The following is a 19,262-nucleotide window of genomic DNA, read 5'->3' on the forward strand; positions in this document are numbered from 1 at the left end:
GTTCAGTGGTGGTCGTCTTTCAGCCTTTCTTACCTTGGCCATGTCTCTGAGTATTGCACACCTTGTGCTTTTGGGCACTCCAGTGATGTTGCAGCTCTGAAATATGGCCAAACTGGTGGCAAGTGGCATCTTGGCAGCTGCACGCTTGACTTTTCTCAGTTCATGGGCAGTTATTTGGTGCCTTGGTTTTTCCACACGCTTCTTGCGACCCTGTTGACTATCTTGAATGAAACGCTTGATTGTTCGATGATCACGCTTCAGAAGCTTTGCAATTTTGAGACTGCTGCATCCCTCTGCAAGATATCTCACTATTTTTGACTTTTCTGAGCCTGTCAAGTCCTTCTTTTGACCCATTTTGCCAAAGGAAAGGACGTTGCCTAATAATTATGCACACCTGATATAGGGTGTTGATGTCATTAGACCACACCCCTTCTCATTACAGAGATGCACATCACCTAATATGCTTAATTGGTAGTAGGCTTTCGAGCCTATACAGCTTGGAGTAAGACAACATGCATGAAGAGGATGATGTGGACAAAATACTCATTTGCCTAATAACTCTGCACTCCCTGTAAGTGCTTAGGTTGTGGGGGGAGCAACCTAAGTAGAGAGTCCCAGACCTGTCTATCCCTAGCCACCAGCTCTAGCTTGTCTGGGGGAACAGACAAGCTAGAGATCTCCAGCATGTCCAGCGTGTCCTGGGTCCGCCCTGGGCCTCCTCCTGGTGGGACATGTCCAGATACTTCACTCAGGAGGTGCCCGAGCTATCTGATGCCCTGGTTCATTAGATAGCCAAACCACCTCCTTACTTTGATGTGGAGGCATAGCAGGTCTACTCTTACTGTGCATCGCTGGAAGCGGATGAGATAAGTATTTGCTGAATGCTGATTGGTTAACAAGTCATCCAGATTAGGGAAGGGAGCCCCAGTTGAGTTCATAAAATATGAAAAACACAGACAATGTAAACTGCCTCCATCTGGGAACAGAGCTCTCTGCAAGCAGATAAACCATGCCTGGACTTTCAGCGAACACACTCGCACTGCTTAACTCCCAGCTTGTTATATGGGAATATTTGAAAATGATTTAAATGTACCAGACACATGTTCTGTTTTTTTCTTGTGCTAGGTTACTTTTGTGAAACTCAGCAAAATAAGTTTATAGTGCCAGCAATAAAAGGTAAAAGAAAAAATAAATTAGAATATGCAAATCTCCCAAACTGGTCAGGTGCCTTCATGGACTTCCTGTCAGGGCATCAAAGAACCAACATCAATGGACACCTTATCAGTATTTGGTGCCCTGGGTTAAAAAGATTTATTTTTGAAGAATGGATTTACAACTCTTAACACTCTATCCGGTCTTTAAGTCTGACATCATTAGCTGTGTCTGGGCCCAACTACGCTGGAGGTCAAACGATTACTGCGGCATCACTGAGAGTTGAAAAACTGTCTAAATTCTTTTGTCTGTAATACAGTGATCAGTGTTGCTGCTCTACCAGGTGTAACAAGTAAGTTTAACATCCAGGCATCCATGAAAACAGAATTTATGAAATTTAACAGAGTTAGAAGTTAGCAGAGAGTTAGCTTGCTAGTTTCCATCTAAATATAATATACCATGTTCTGAGTGAGGGATTTCTGAAACAAATTAAGACATACTATCACTTCCAACATAGCTGAAGACAGAAAACTAAACAATAGTGACGTTTGGCCAGCTAGTATATGATGATGTGCTAACTGATCGCTAGTGACACAGCTATATTAGCATAATATAAACAGTGAAGCTGGAGGATGAACGCTAAGTTTTTTTCACTCAATAAAAGTTCAAGTGAGGTTAAAGTGTGGTTAGGTATGCAATCGCATGGCAGGATGCTATAAACGGACCAAACTTCAGTCAGGAGAACAACAGCAATATAAGGTTAGTCATTAATATACTGCTGCATGGGCTGGGCTGTAGTTACATTGTGAGGCTTTAAAAACTGAGCATTAAAATGAATTGCGGTAATAAAAACCGAGAGAGGCCGACAGTGATGACCTACTGTTTTCAGGGGCTTGTTGAGATTAAATAGACATACAAAGCATTAAAACATGTTAAAAGCACAACAGTCTTATTAAACACAGGGTAGTTTGGGCCCGGAAGCAGGATTCATCTCGTCATCACTTAAAGACCAGATAACCTGTAAGACAGCTCCAGATTCTCGAGAATCCCCAAAGAAGGAGGAAATCTGATGGAAAAAAGTGTTAATTGCACGTTCATTTTAATTTATGTACCACAAATAGGTTTTTCATACATATATGACCCATCAAGAACTGTAGATGTATGATTCCCCCACTCAATAATCGAATAGTATTAATAAAACCCAAGTTGGGTAATGTTTGTACAAAACAGAGGATTTAAGTAAAATTCTCATTTATCAAGTCAGTGTGGCAGTGTACAGAATTTGGTTTTGCTATCTAACTCAATTTTTCTTCAGCACAGCTGCACTTTCTTTACTTTCTTTTTTCCAACTCATGGGTTTAAATTTTAATGAGCACTTCAAATAATGTAGTTTCCTAAGTTTTGATATACGGCTGAGAAAGTTCTTAGATTTAAGGCAGAGAAGGCTGCTAGCTGGCTGCTAGGCTTTAGGTTGAGCTAATTTTAGGTTTAGGTTTTTTGTCCCACTGCATCTGCAAATTTACTGACACACTAGTTATGTTAAACCGAAATAATAAGTTTGAAGACACTCAAACTCTCTGTCATCACCATCATGCAATTGTAATTAATTATATTATTTTTAGGACAAAGAAAGCAGCAAAAATACACTATAAATGATTCACTTGCATCAAATAATTACCAAAATTATATGTGTGGGTTTCAGGCAAAACTACTCTGGGCCTACTGGCAGTAAAAATATAATAAATAACTGTAGAAAATCTTTCAATGTGGAGTATTTTGTGTTAGCACTGATGTATTTTTGACCACAAGCCATAATGGTGTGACAGTGTAGTTGTTTATAAAAGGTTGCACAAAATCACATCGTTATTGGTTCAGTTTCAGTCAAAGCTAGAAATCTGAATGTTGTATATCACAGTCCCGCTCACAGCCTATATTTTTAGTCTGCCTCACCACTACTTAGAGAGAGAGAGAGATGAATACAAGCTGGAGTTTTGCTATGCAGTAAACTCGTATCCACTGACACTTTGCTGTGCCCAGCTTCTAATTATTCTAAGATAAATGTAACGAACAACACTTGATATCTTTGTTTAATCTCCCCCCAAAAAAGATTCTTTACATAATCCTTTTGCAGCGAAATGCAGAAACAAATTCACAGCAGTCGTCACTGACAAACAAATGATGCATGGAAACTTTGCAGCATGCATTTCTGTGGTTGGGCTTTCAAAAAAGGTGTGAGTACAAAGGGGCTTTTCTTCCTGTCTCGCTCTCGACCATCTCAGGAAGCTGGTCTTGAAGCACTGTTTTATCAGTTTTTAAAAAAGCATGTAGAATGACGTTATATAACCGTTACAAGTATTATCCATACCAAAACAGCACAGAAAAGTAGTTAAAGGATAAACAAAAAGTGCACATGATCACCTTCTCAGCTACACTGACCACTTTTATCACACTTATTTGTGGTTCTTCATAGCTGTTGATGGAAGAGAGGAGGTGTCAATCACTCCCCCTACCCCAACTGGGCCTCTTTGTCAATGTCTTAAAATGTTTGCTTCATTGCTGACTGTAGGTATGAAGCTTTGGTATAGTGTGTTGTCACACACCTCACTTAGCACCGAGGTGGGCATGTGGCTTGTCCAAACTAATGATGAACAAATCAATAAGTATACATTTAAAAAATCCGTTGTTTAGCTAAAACGAATCTCCTGAAGCCTTCCTGTAGCTCCTCTCTCACTTCATATCCTGTTTAAGCTCACAGTGAGGCCTGTTCTGAAGAAACGCCTTCAGTGGTCGGTCAAAGGGCGGAGAAATGGCGTACCGCAGCATTTGTTTGTAACAGTAGTTGTTGCATGTGCCTCTGCTTGTTATTCTCATGAAAGAAATGTAGAGAACTTTTGGAAAGTGCGATGAACCCTAAAACAAATAAATATTTCAAAACATTTTTGACAAAGAGATTAATTGTTTTAATGACATAAAATGCAATGTGTCGACTTACAGCTGTGGAAAGCTTTGGTGGATATATATACAATGCTTCACCCAAACCAACTCTTAAATCAAATAAATTACTATCCATCATGGATCATTTAACCACCCTCGGAACCACTTACTGGACAGGCATTAATTTCTCAAATAGACTGATTCAGTTCTGCACCCCAAGGACAGAAACAGGGCAACTTACTTAAGCACAAGTACCAGCCTACAGAGTCAACAAAGTCATTGCAGTCACATTTTAAATGCTCTGCACTCGCTTCAGAACACCATTCTTACGCAAAGAACATAAACCTGGAGGTGATAAGAAATTTTTGACTGAAGTGGGGATGCATGTTTGACTAAATCTATAAATGCAAAGAGCTGAGACTTGGATAAAAGACAGTACAGATTCAGTCAGACTAGGCTGTGTCCAGCCTGTTTTCCCATTTTTCTGCAAACAGGAAAAGTAACAAGTGCAAAATATAATTTAAAAAGTAACAATTATTAAATCTCCTACATGTCCATTTTCTAATCTCTTTTTTTTCCTTTGATTGTTGCTTTTTGTTTTTTGTACACACACTACTTGCACCTGAAACCCACAGAGATAACTATAGACAGACTTGATGCATGACAACTTAGTCGTTGCTGTGGTTGAGCTTTCAAACAGAGGAGTGAATACAAAGGGGTTTTCTCTCTGTGTCTCTGTTTTAATCTCAAGCAGTTGGTCTTGCACCAGTGTCTTATCTATTTTAGGAAACTGAAATAACACTATATCATTACCACGAATCATATTTAAATTAGAACAGTCTAGAGAAGCTGTTGAAGGACATCTGAGAAAAGGACACACACTCAGACCTGTTCAGTCATGCTGGGACTAGTTTTACTTTACTGTGATTTGGGGTTTTTTCCTATGTAGTTGCGAAGAAATGAGAGGAGGTGCTGATAATTCACTCACTCTTTTTTCTTTCTTGTTTTAATAATAGCAGCATTTCACAGCATTGTGCAGGAGGTTTGACATCCTCAAAGAAATAAATTCCAGTGTGCATCATTTAGTACAGTTGTGGACTTTCACCCTGTCAAAATTAAAATGATCTACAATGTGCAACATTACTACAGCATGAACAAAAAAACGGAACTATACACTACAAAATTGCAAAACTATGCTGTTTACTTAGTGTTTTAACCTTAAGAGAGCAGCATTTGTCTCTTTATAAAGGTTTAAAAAAGCCCACTCAAGTGTCTTGTAGCTCTTCACTTGCTTTATATTTGATGAGCGCTCATAGTGTGGTCTGTTCTGAGTCAACAGCTTCTGTGGTCAGCCATAGAATGGAGAAATGGTACCTAACCTAACCTTGGTCTGAAAGTAAAGATGTTATGTGCTGCTTTGCTCGTTGCTCTTGACATGCAGAACAGCATTCACTGAAACCACAAGTGAAAAGCTGAAAAGAACATATTCAGACTCCTAAACACACGTTTAGTCCTTAACATTAATAATAGTTAGTAGCTGAGACGTCTGTCTTGCTCTGGAGTTTTGTGCTGCTCCTGCTAAAATAACCTTTTTGAGTGTAAGCCTTTAGCCATTACTTTGCGTTTGTCATTGGCACATAAAAAGATAAAAAAGAACATTTTTTTAAACAAAAACCTTTGCAGTTCATCCTGTTTTCTCTATATTTATACCAGTTGCTAAAATGACAAAGCTCTGCCTCAGTGACTCAATACTTCCTTCCTAACAAGCTTACAGACAAGGCCTCACTCCTGCCGAGATCTGGGTCAGAGTTCATGTTCACTTTGCTGTCTATGTGGAAAGGTCAGGTGTTCAAATCCTTCCATTACCCAGGCTATTTTTTCTCATTCATTATATTAATTAGGTTTACATTTGATTATACTTTGACTTGAATTAAACCTGATTAACGATTAGCAGAATCACATACAAATGAACGCTGATGTAACACTCTTTATCACTTTATTATTATTGGTTTACTACTTTTTAAGTCCTTTTATCCCTCTTTTGAATGGAGATGAGTCAACCAGGGGATCTTAATCTCTCTGACATGGAAGAAGACATGTATCAATCTTAACAGTGAAGAGTAAAATGTCGCCATTTCTAGATGACTTTTAGTAAGATCGCACTGCCTAGAACATAGCTCTCTCTCATGCTTTTTTTTTAGTGAACATAAGTGCCTCCAATCATGTTGGACATGTCAACTCTGGACCAAGCCAGCAATTTGGTAAATATGGCTATTGGGTATTAGGATATTTCCTGAAAGCGAAGCAAAGCAAACGTTTCTGACTCCTGCATTATTCCCAGTTAAATACAATCTGAAATGCCTGTGATTTCAGACTGTGAACTACGTAGGAGTGGATTTAATTTGGGATGGGTGTAGCTCGGGAGGTAGAGCAAGTCATCTACTAATCAGAAGGTTGGTGGTTTGTGTCAAATATCCTTGGACAAGATGCTAACCCCTCGTTGCAGCCAATGCATATGTCATGTGTGTGAATGTTAGGCGGAAAGAACTTGTTTAGAAAAATCATAGAAAAAAGAAATTTGGGGTAATGAGAGAAGTTGTACAAAGAGCTTTGAGTACTTAGAGTAGAAAAGTGCTTTATAAGAACCAATGCATTTACCATTGCTTCTGTTGTGGAAGTTTTCCATTTAAATAAAGCCTGCAGACGAGCGGTGAGCGGTAGCTAAAATTCTTTAATCAAAACACACAAAGAACAGACAACCAAGCTTGATGAAGTCCCTGCATGATCGCGGGGCAGACGGTCAGCAGAGTCTCCCTGAGCCTAGCATGGCTCTCAGTTAAATACCTTCTCCAGGAACAAAAGGCAGTACACAGCTGTTTCACACCTTAAGGTTCACACTCCCTTGCTACCTCCCAGAGTCCTCGAAGAGACAAAAGACTCTTCCTGTGGAGTTGTCTGCTTCCCCCAACTTCCTTACTAGACCCCCACCATTTGTCTTAATGTATGAGTGTGAGACTTGTTAAAATCCAGTGGCACCAAGGCATCATACAATAAAATAATGTGATTAATACATAAGTAAAATAAATTCCTATACACTTCACAAGGACAGAAAGTCATCACCAGACCGTGTGGACACTGTTAGATTGGACTTTCACAACTCTCAGTACAGGTCACCTAAACTACTTTCACTCATGTTGGTGCAATGAAACAAACAGTAACTGAAATAAATGCATTTTACTTTGATTCACTGCACCAACATACATGTCATTACTTAGATGTGTTTACCAAATGTCCCCTTACAAACATACTATGCCACTTATATGGAACAAAAAAAGAAAGGATATTTCATTACAACAAGATACATGAATGATGCAGAAAACGTCCTTTTAACTGCTCACTGTTGCACATTTCATTGTCTTTTGTACAGATGAAAATAGGTGTTCGCTTTGAATAATGTTAAATCTACAGACTTGTATGACATGTGAGTCACCTGGCTGAATCCATTCATATTGTTCAATAAATCTGAAGCTTCTTTAACGGCGGCACATAAGACAGGAAGTAAGAAAACATGACAGAGAAAAGCAACAATCAGACCACAAATGATCACACCACGATAGGAATATTAATCTTTTCAGTTCTTAGGTGTATATCAACACATAATAAAAAATAAAATAAAAAATAAAACATCCCCAGCAGGTTTCATAATGATCTAAATGCAACTTCAGATGAACGACAAAACATTACATTGTATCATATTTATGTTACAAAAATTAAGCTAAAATGCAGAATAAAAGATTTTGAATCCTTCCACAGGATATAGGAGGAAAAGTAGAAGCAGGTACTGAAATTGATCTTTAGGAAGTTTGCTACCTCTATAAAACCAAAGACCATTGAATTTAAAGAGGGTATATACTTTGTTACTATAGCTGTATGCAGAAGTAAACATTTTCATCATCAAGATGCATTTACTATAAAACACATTTAAACTCTAATATATATATATAGAAAAACAGCAAAAACCCTACTATGTCTAAGCAAACATCAATTAGGTAATTTCATATCAAAGGATGGTAAATATGCCTAACCGAAGACAAAAGCCTCGGCAGCTGTATAGATCTGCTCCTTCTTCATAGGTTTTGCATACTTTTTTGTGCATCCATCAGCTTTCATTGTGGTAAAAACAACAACAGAAAACATCCATCTGTCTTTATTCTGGGAAAACAGAGTAAATATAATGTATAAGAAATCTCAAAATATTAGAAAAAACAAAAAGCTCAAAAAGTTCTTTACCTCTTGTTTCTTCTGATCAGTAAAACATTTCCTCTGGATATCAGCTTGAATATAGAAGATACAGGTAACAATTAATATACATGTAAGATTTGTGTGGTTATTTTTCATAGAGAACAATGCAATTTGAATTACCTCTGCAGTGATCACTGTTTTTCTTGATCATCCAAATGAGAGCAACTATAACAATCAGACTTATAGCCAAGACAGTGCACAGTAGAAAAATTATGCTGCTGGCCATCTGTGACCACACTCTGGTTTCTGAAACAATATTAAAAGTAAAAAATCAAGTTATGTTGGACAAAAACTAAATTGTGTTTAATATCACCTTCAGATTAGATTACTGTTAATGTAAAACCAAAGTGAGTCAATATTTAATATTCAAACTATAGACTGATGTTCTGGACTGGAGAATATTATCATTCATTAATGTGATCACAGGTACCTCGACTGTCCAGTTTTGTTCCATTTCCAAATAATATTTCTCCACATGTGGCCACAGCACAGTAGTAAGTCCCAGAATCAGAGGAGCTGATGTTCTTAGACAAGCGATAAACACAACTCTGCTCAGTCTCAGATCGTTTCTCACATTCATGATGTCTGTTTCCATCGGTGTATATGATGCCAGGATGAGATGTATTTGCTTCCCTGAACCAGAACACATTGTGACCTCCTGGACAAGTCTTTCTGTTAGAGCTGGAGAGGACTGAACACTGAAGAGTCACAGAGTCTCCTGGATGGACTTTCTCCTTAACAAAAGTGTAGTTTGATGTTTTCTGGGTGTTTCCTGATTAATAAAAATGTGTTAACAAAGCTCATTGTGAAGGATTCATGAACTGCATGTATAAAATGTGTCTTTAAAATGAATTAGATGCAAATTAAATGTAAATTAAAATACATTTGTATGACTATATTAACTGTTTTCTGATCATGCTTTTGACAATTAATAAGCTGTTGTTATAATTTATACTGTACAATTTTACAGACTGAAGCATGTGGCAAAACTCCATGAAAGAAGCGCACATCATTACCTTTTATTAACAAATACGCCCCGGTCCATTCAGTATTCTTACGCCATTCTGTGAATCCACAGTGATAGATTCCCTCGTCCTCTTGATTTGTCTTCAAAATGGTCAGGTTGGTAAAGTGTTTATTGTGATTTACCTTCAATCTGGAGTTATTAAACTCAGGCGCAAACTCAGGTGCAGATTCCCTCATTGTCCAAATTACTTTCAGAGTGTCCCCGGCACGCTGCTTGTACCAGTGGACTTCTTTACGAATGGTCTCAATCACAGGCAGTTGACATGGAATGGTTACAGTTTCCCCAAGTTGAACTGAAGTTACTGGAACAAGTGTATCTAATTTCATAGAAAACACACAGAAATCTAAAACATTAATTCACAATGACACAGGAAAACCACCAAGCAAACAGCATATATTAAAAACCAAATCAGAAAAAGCACTTACATCCGTGATGGAGAAGAAGGAGCGTAACCCATAACACGATCATCTTGACATGTCTTTTGTTATGGACTTGTAGGTATTTCACTGTTTGTAGGAGGTACTTGGACCTTTTATGTCAAATTGTTACACCGATCTGATTGGCTGATTGGTTATCACAGAATATATAGATCAGAATCAGAGAATGAAGTGAACTTCCTGTCACTTTGTTTCATCCAGGTCTTTGAGGAGTAAAGCGTCTGTTGCTTAGCCATTTCGTCACTCATTTTAAGTATAATACAAGGCATTTTTAAAGTTTTTCGAGCAAGTTCTCCAATGATTAATTTGTCATTTGTTTCTACCTTCTGGCAATAATTCATTTCAGAATTTCTAAATAGACTTCTTGAGCTTCTTTCTACTTTAAAATGTTTAAAATGTTTATAATGTAGGTATGTAAGTTGATTCAAGTCCTATCTGGGGACATCTTAAAGCTTTGCTTTGACTCAGCACATGTTTTTATTTTTCACTTCCTGCCTGGTTAGGTTTAGGCAGTAAAACTAGGTTAGGTTCTGCATCTGAACAGACCATTTTACACCACTAAAATGTTTTAGAAAGCTGTTTCTTATGTTAGCTGAGTTATTGTGCACTACACTATCAAAAAGCAAATGCATTTATTTTTATAGCAGTTATAGGTCCCTTTATCTGGCAGCATGGTGATGTGGTAGTCAGCGCTTTTACCTCACAGCAAGAAGGTTCTAGGTTTGACTTGAGACCGAGGCCTTTCTATGTGGAGTTTGCATGTCCTCTCCGATTACACCTTACTTTCATTGTCTTAGTGGAAGAAAACAGATGGACATATCTTCCCCAGCAAACATTTTGTTCCATTTACAACAAAAAAATAAAGCAAAGTGTCAGATATCCAGTGATATGGCCCACAAATAACTACATTTACCAAATGTTAGGGAAACCTTTTTTAGGCAATTTAAAAAAATAGCTGATGGATCAGATTTTTTGTAGGTCAAGCTCTAATAATGTTATGCTTGCTCCATGAAATGCTGTATAGCTCCAAGTTTTACGTTATAAGTAGCAACTGCTAAGATTATGATTGCCAAAACTGATTAAAGGAGCATCTCCAAAGGAAGTGACAGTTGACAATGTAGAGCAGCGACCATAAAAAATCTATAAAATTTGCATTTCAACATTTCAGGTGGCTGCAGCTGAAATATTTGTTGGTTACATGAAGGTAGTGGGTCTAATGTTAATCTCTCGCAAATTCAAGTAGGTGATTACAATGAGATTGAAGAATGCCATTGATTGATATGTGAGAGGGTGGTAAATGATATGTGAGAGGGTTACCTAGCTAATCGTAACTCGGATTGTCCCCTAGTATGTTTTCACAAAAAAAAAAAACCCAAAACAGCTGTGAAAAAGGTGTGATTTTGCACTCTCTTATTATCTTATATATATATTGGTCAACAAACTCAGTGTTGGTTCCATTTCTGTTTGTCTTCTACATACTTCAAAACAATTCTAGGTCATTTTCCCTATAGACGATCCTGCAGTGCTGTATAATTGACAGCCAGGTGGAGGAATGCCGAACATTAGAGGAATATTTTGGGGTGTGCCTTGGGGTGTGAGGAGTCCTCACCTGAATGTCCACTTCAACAACAAACTGAGCTGGAAGACCAACGGAGAGGGTAAATTAAAAAAAAAAAAGGCAATGAGTGGACTGCATTTTATGTAATTGTAGGATTTACTGTATCAAAAACCTAAAACTGGTCTGCCTGAAATACTTTGCGACATTTTTCATTTCTGTCGTTTTCTGCTTTTTATTGCACTTGATCAAAATATTAAAATACTCGAAATCTTGTCATTTGATCTTTTTCCTTACAAAGGACAGTTACAAACTCTACATTATCAGAGACAACCCACCCAGTCTGCTTGTCAGTTATTTAAGCGGTAAGATACAGTTGCACCAGTAATGTTTGTGGTCACACTCTCTATCCTCTACGCTTACTTCAGAGCGCCACTCTCACTGTGTCACAAAACACACACCGATCTGGAGGTGTCACATAAACACACTGACCTGAAAGCTTCTTCCTCAACAGAGATATATGTGCCAAAGTGACAGAAAACCCAAAAAGCAAATAAAATGCTGCATCTCAAATTCAAGACTTAAATATTTGTACAGACAGTAGAAAGATTTAGGTAATAAAACAAAAATATTTAAGAATCAATCAAGCAAGGCTTTATTCGCCACGTGCAGGTTGCCCTGCAGTGAAATAGGACCCCCCCCCCCCCCGACCACACACACACACAACACAGACATCACATGGGGATACAGGTCGGAGATCGGTAGCGTTACAGAAAAAAAAAACACTGAAATATACACTACAATGGGAAAGTACAAGAGGAAAAAAGAGACTTCTACTCATGCTGGGCTCCTGGGAGGACAGCATGAAAGTCATTAAAAATCCATGCTGCACAATCATTTCACCCTGGAAAAAGAACAATTCAAAGAAATAATTGAAGCCCGCACTCCTGGCTAAAAAAAATCTTACATTTTTCAAAATCTGTTGAAAAATGTTGGAATATGTTGTTAAAGAAAAGCATAACATTAAAACTTTGCACTAGTTTCACTTTACCTGATGTTAGTGACATAAATTCAAACATATCAGGTTTTCCAGTTGAACTCGCCTTTTCCAGTCACTTTTTATTTTTAACAGAATGGGAAGACAGCAGGGGAATGATGCGAGCATCCATGTGGTATGCACTTTAACTACTTTGACTTTTCAGTCATGGTGTAATCAGCTTCAGTAATGTCTGTTTTGCACTGATTTCTTAAGTACTGGTTTCAATATAGACTTAAATGAAATGAGAAAAAAGAAATAAAAACTCATCATAAGACTGCACTAGAAATGTTGCAGTAAGCATGCGGTCACATTTTTATAGATAGAGGTATAGAACAACAACACATTATAGCTCATTCGCTTTAAGCAAATATCCACAATGTTATATGACATAAAGGGATGATGGGGTGGTAAACAGATCTAATCCAGTCCAAAAGCCTTGACAGTCATGTAGATCTGCTGCCGCTTCACTGCATCCTGTCTTTTGTATTTGTCAGCCTTCATCATCGTAAACACAACAGCAGAAAACATCATCGTGTCCTTTTTCTGGGAAAATACAATACAAAAATATTATAAACATTAAAACTTGAAAATCTAACACACTCTACCATTAGGTACTTTACCTGTTGGCTTTTCAAATCACCAAAGTTTTTCTCCAGGACAGCAGCTTGAATATAGGACATATAAGTAATTAATGCAAATGTAAGATTCATAACATCTAGAACTCTGAATAACTCCAATTACCTTTGCAATAATCACTGTTGGTTTTCTTGATTGTGTAAGCGAGGACAGCAATAACAATCAGAACCAGTACAGGACACAGCAGAAAAATAACTGTAGTGGCACTCTGTGACCACACGCTGCACCCTGGGACAATATTAAAAATAAATATATGACAAAATTAAAGTTACACAATCACTTATTTTTCTGATTTTCTAAACAATAGACAGACAGAGAAGCTGATAGAGAAACTGGTACCTTGAATGTCCAGTTTTGTTCCTTTTCCATACAATATCTCTCCACATGTAGCCACAGCACAGTAGTAAGTCCCAGCATCAGAGGAGCTGATGTTCTTAGAGAAGCGATACGCACAGCTCTTTTCAGTCTCTGATCTCTTCTCACATTCATGATGTCCGTTTCCATCAGTATAGATAATACTAGGATGAGATCTATGTGATCCTTCTTTGAACCAGAATACCTCAAGACCCCCTGGACATGTCTTGTTAACTGAGACGGAGAGAACTGAACATTGGAGAGTCACTGAGTCTCCTAGACGGATGGTCTTCTCCTGAACAACGGTATAGTTTGATATCCTCTGGGTGTTTCCTTTGGAATATGAAACCGCATTAACAAATGATACTACAAAGAAAATTTGTATATATATATTTCAAATATAACTTTAGCTGTAACATTCAGTCTGATGATTACAATGAATATATTTAGATGCATTTGGATTTATACAGAAATTTGAGCAAAATAGATGATGTCTTACTTAGAGATAACATTTCTTAACATTTATAAAATGCATTTATAACATCTTAAAATTGCATGAAAGGAAATCACATTATTACCTTTTACTAACAAATATGTCCCCGTCCATGTAGTATCTTGGAGCCACTCTGTGAACCCACAGTGATAGATTCCCTCATCCTCTTGATTTGTTCTCAAAATCGTCAGGTTGCTAACATTTTTATCATAATAAGCCTTCCATCTTGAGTTATCAAATTCAGGTGCAAACTTAGGTGTTGCAGATTCCTTTAGTGTCCATATTATTTTCAGAGTGTCTCCAAGACTCTGCTTATGCCAGTGGATGTCTCTGCGGCCAGTCTCAGTCTTGGGTAGAACACATGTGAAGGTTACAGGTCCCCCGAGGTGAGCTGTAGTTACTGGAACAAGTGCAGCTAAATAGAAAACGAAAATCTAAAAGTCAGACAAAGCAATGCAGGAAACAGCTTACATGTGTGGCAAAAATTTACATAAACACTTACATCCTCGATTAACAAAGAGCAGTGCAATCCATAATCTGATCATCTTGTAAAGGTCTTGTGTTATGGACTTAGGTGCTTGACTGACTGTAGGAGGCATTGAAACATGGGCCCTTTATGTCACCCTTCAAATAGATCTGATTGGTTATCTCTGAATACAGATTCAGGAGCTCTTCCTCTTACATTGGTTGCATCCACGTATTTGAAGAGCAAATTAAATGTTCCTCATTCCTCATTTAAATTATAATCTAATTCATTTTCTATTGAATGTTGTGTTTCATCATTGTTCAATTTCTGCTTGGTTAGCTTTAGCCAGTAAAACCAAGTTAGATGCTGGATTTAAAAGGAGCATTTTATACTTAAAACACCTCAGAAAGTTCTGTTTTTTATGCTACCTGAGTTACTGTGCGCTGAAGACACCAGCAAAGATTTTATATGCATTTATTCATACAAATGTCAGAGGTTGCTTACTTTACAATTGGTCAATCACATATTGCACAAATTATTCTTTTTGTGAAGTCCCACAGCTAGACTCTCTGTATTCTTTGTAATTCTGTGAAAATATGAAAACAAATGCATAGATCTTTTTTTATTAATCATATTAGATCACATAACTCCATCTTACTAATCAGTCTAAAGTCTTCAGATGTTGGGCAGCATGGTACTTTGGTGATTAGTACTTCTGCCTGACATGAAATAGGTTTTGGGTTTCAAATATAGGTTGGGGCCTATATCTGCATGCCCTCTCTGGATACTCTTGCTTCATCCTCCAATCCAAAGACATGAATGGTGTTAGGTTAATTGGTCATTCTAAATTCAGTAACACGTGTCAGTGTGATAATGAGTGGTTGTCTCCCTGTCACCCATGTAAAAGGCTGTGTCCCAATTCAGGGTCTGCACGCTTGAAGTACGCATTTTAAGTGTGGTTACCGCCACGCGACGACGGCTGTCCCAATTCGAAGTGTACTTCAAATGCATACTCCAAATGCGCCGTCGATTTCCCCAAATATGAAGCGTGGTCCGGTGCACGCTTCGTGGTCCCATATATCCCACAATTCATAGCGCGGCAGTGGGTGTGGATAATTTTGCCGCAAAATACGGCAGAAGGGAGCGGTCAAAGAGTTTTTCTTTTTTTTTTTTCAAAACTTTATTGAAATTATAAAGCGAACAGTCAGTCATTCCAGTTCAATTTGTACAGTAGACATACAAGGAAAATAAGAGTAACAATATACAGTACAATGAAATAAGAAGGATAAATAAATAAAGGATAAAAAAGAAAAAAAGAAAAAAAAGGGGGGGGGGATGTGACAGACTTCATAACAACTTTGTATTTGAAAGTTGTGACAGCTCATTCGTTACACATTTCTGAATGAATTTCAATCAATGATAAACCTTTTTTATTGGAAGTTAATTTAAGAGAGTTCGAGTAATATTCAATTTCAATCAAAAACAAATTAAATGATGGGGTTGAGTCTTGAAATTGACATTTATGTACATGGAATTTCCCTAATAAGATGGAGCGGCCGAAGAGTGAACTGTCAAAAGTACTGAATATGACGTCACTTATTTATGTGCGAATGTTTAATTATTAAAGTCAGTCATATATCCACAAACACAACAAGCTGAAAGTCAGTGATATGTGTGTATATATATATATATCATAATAATCTGACAATAATATAATATTGGCCATATTATATTTACATTACCACAGTGAGATTGCTTTAGTCTCATGAACAACATTAACTAATTGTTATTTACTAACTAATCTTAAATGACTGTTCAGTACAGAAATGAAGCCCAACAATCATGTTTTACAGTTCTGTGGTCTCAGCCTCTGATACTCAACTAATCAAAGTGATGTCATGACAAAAATGAATGACCAACAAAACATTTTTCTCCTTCATTTCTGTCAAACAATGCTGTATGTAACGTGTCTCGCGGTTAGTATCATGGTTGCTGGGCAACCTGAACAGCGCGACGAAGCGTATACCGTCCCATTTCACAAGCCTCTCACTTCCGCACTTCTCGTACTTATAGTACGCACCAGTACGCGTAGTGCGCGTACTTCAAGCGTGCAGACCCTGAATTGGGACACAGCTAAAGACTGGCAACCTCTCCAGGGTTTACTCCACCACTTGCCCTGTGACAGCTAGAATAGCTTCCAGCCTCCTGTCACCCTGAAGTAACTAAGTGGAAGAAAACGGATTGATGGATCTTATAGGGCTAATTTTATAATCTTGTTTATTTGGAGCAAAATCAAACAGGGTACGATTTATGGCATGGCTACCATAATCACCATACAGTGATATGGTGGCCAATATAGCCAACATGTTCAAGTTGAGCCTTCACAGCAGTAAAAGCACAAACCAACAGGTGGCATGACAGTGGATATAGCCATCTTGTCAAGTGTGGCGGTGTGGATACAGGACACAAACGCAGGACTCTTTATGCAGAATTAGTCATTTTATTTACAGTGAAACAACACTGACGAAAAGTGCAACAGTCCTCTATGTGTGAGTTCATTTTCCCCTTTCGTGTTCACTCTCCGTTCCCCTGCTGTGACTTCTACTGTGTCCATGGTGAGTGGTGTTTATGTACAAAAGTGCTCAACTCCCTCCACTTGTGCCTGTAAAATAAACAAGCAAATGATGAGTACCTGCCAACTCCACTCTGAAACTCTGTCATACACTTGTTGATGGCTCTCAACGATCCAGCTTCGACTGAAGCTCAGCTCAGCTGTTAAATAACTCTTCACATGGGAGTTGATCGGCAACAGCTAAGTGTCAGTAACTTTCAAGTGTGGCTGGCTTGGCAGTGGGAAACTCCCTGAACCTGACATCTCCATAAAACCGCTGTACCCCCCCCCACACACACGGGAAACGAGGGACGGGGACATGGCTGCGGCAGGTCACTCAGCGAGGACTGCAGCCATGACACATCTTACAGATGCTGTAATCTGTAAAGACTGATACCGATAACTCAGACAATATTTTTAAACTGCATTGTCATATTATCTTAGTAAAAACTTGTAAATAGTTAAAACATAAATGTTAGGAAAATCTGTTTCTCTAGTCTACAAAAATAATCCGATTTTTAAACCACCCAACAGCAATATGTGTATAATAACAATGAGACAGAAAATAATCCTAACCTGATTTTTAGTAGGGGATCCTCTCCGTTATTCTATTGAGCACATTCCAATTATAAGCAGCAACTACTAAGATTTAGGTTACCAAAGGCAATTAAAGAAGCACATGGGATGACACGACAACAAGCAGAGGAAAACACAGGCTTAAATACACAGAGGAGTAACAAGGGAAGGAGAAACACATGGGGAACACAGCTGGGAGAAATCAAACACAATGAGATGCGGAGGAAGCAAAACTGAATAAACGAACATAAGATATGAGACTACAAAAGGTAAACAGGAAACATGAGACTGGCCCAGAGACATGGACTTGACACTGAGACAAGAAGACATGACTGGGGAGACAGAGAAGTACAGAACACAGAGATTTTACAGTATAACAAGCTTAATCTCCCCTGCCTGAATGCTTCGCAATTTTTGCTGTTTTATAATGCACTTGACCACGATATTAAGATTACATTTTCAACTTTACTGTCACTTGAACGTTGTCATTGTGCAAAGAACGGTGATGACAAACCCAGCCTGCTTGTCCGTTACTTAAGCAGGAAGAGATGCACTAGTATACAGAGCTGAGGAGGTGGTTGTGGTTACACTCTCCATCCTCTACTCTCACTTCAGAGCACCACTCTCACAGTGCAACATAAACAAACTAACCTGGAAGCTTCTGGTGTAATTGAAACATATGTACCAATGTATGTAGTGATAGAGCAATGTGATGTGAATCATAGGAGAACGTAAATAAATCAGCTGAGACTTCAATCTGTATATCTGTACACACAGTGGAAGATTTAGGTAAATTTACAAAGACAGAAGAAAGAAAATGTTCAATCATTTGAATGAAGAAAGAAAAAGAGAAAATATTTAAAGAGCTAGTCTAACTACACTTGCTGCTTGACAATAAGACAGTTCAATCAAGTATTTACCTGCAATTTCCTGAGACAGTCCTGTGACCAGCCTATGCTTACAAATGTAGAGACAGCTGCAAACAAGAAATGTAACAACTGAAAATATACTTTAAATAATATAAATAAAGACTGAATAAAGGCTTAGACTCTTATGTCTATCATCTCCCATGTTGTAATAAGTATTTTGTTTCTGTGCACAAAACTATTTGTACACGACGGATGCAAAGATGAAGATAAACAGAGTTGATGCACAGAAGCAGCATTGCTGTGTTTGGACTTGCAACAAAAAGGGTGCGGTTACAAAGGGACTTTTCTTCCTGTTTCTTTTTGGTTTCAAAGAGCTGGTCTAGTAGCACTTTATGTATTTTTAAAAGAAAAGTGGAACGGCACTATAATAGTAACTACGCTTAGCTTTTACATCAATACAAGGAGCTGTTAGAGCATGTTTGAGGAAGGCACACACAGAGACCTGCTCATGCTGCAGTTCTTGATCACAGTCTGTGTCTGCAGATATACAACAGTTACAGTTTTTGTGGTTGATTTTCTTTTTTAAAAGACACTTTAAAAAAAAAAAAAGCACATTAACGTAGCTGAAATGATCAGTTCTATTTGTTTTTTATAACTAGTCCGTTTAAGTGCCTTAAGGCTCGTCTCACATTTTATCTAGGGAGAAAGCTCACAGTGATATCTGTTGTGAGTTAACAGATTCAGTGTTTGTTCAAGAGGCAGAGAAATTGGCCATTACAACGTTTGTCTGTCAGTGTATCTGCTGAATGTG

At 37.9% G+C, this 19,262-nt stretch overlaps 2 protein-coding genes across 2 annotated transcripts; both read right to left on the minus strand.

Annotated features, from left to right (window-relative positions):
- Window positions 1-7,076: 7,076 nt before the first annotated feature.
- LOC120720464 (signal-regulatory protein beta-2-like) lies at window positions 7,077-9,907 on the minus strand. Its single transcript, XM_040010151.1, has 6 exons — window positions 9,841-9,907; window positions 9,405-9,731; window positions 8,819-9,160; window positions 8,509-8,634; window positions 8,377-8,420; window positions 7,077-8,298 (listed from the first exon to the last, which is right to left on the minus strand). Exons 1-6 carry the CDS (start codon window positions 9,881-9,883, stop codon window positions 8,167-8,169), a joined length of 1,014 nt encoding a protein of 337 aa, XP_039866085.1. The 5' UTR covers window positions 9,884-9,907; the 3' UTR covers window positions 7,077-8,166.
- A 2,303-nt stretch (window positions 9,908-12,210) lies between these two features.
- Window positions 12,211-15,296, minus strand: LOC120720417 (signal-regulatory protein beta-2-like). Its single transcript, XM_040010077.1, has 6 exons — window positions 14,432-15,296; window positions 14,015-14,344; window positions 13,422-13,769; window positions 13,188-13,310; window positions 13,067-13,110; window positions 12,211-12,989 (listed from the first exon to the last, which is right to left on the minus strand). Exons 1-6 carry the CDS (start codon window positions 14,526-14,528, stop codon window positions 12,864-12,866), a joined length of 1,068 nt encoding a protein of 355 aa, XP_039866011.1. The 5' UTR covers window positions 14,529-15,296; the 3' UTR covers window positions 12,211-12,863.
- Window positions 15,297-19,262: the final 3,966 nt, after the last annotated feature.

Source organism: Simochromis diagramma, unplaced genomic scaffold (assembly GCF_900408965.1).
Source record: "Simochromis diagramma unplaced genomic scaffold, fSimDia1.1 OVJJ01000585.1, whole genome shotgun sequence".
NCBI lineage: Eukaryota > Metazoa > Chordata > Actinopteri > Cichliformes > Cichlidae > Simochromis > Simochromis diagramma.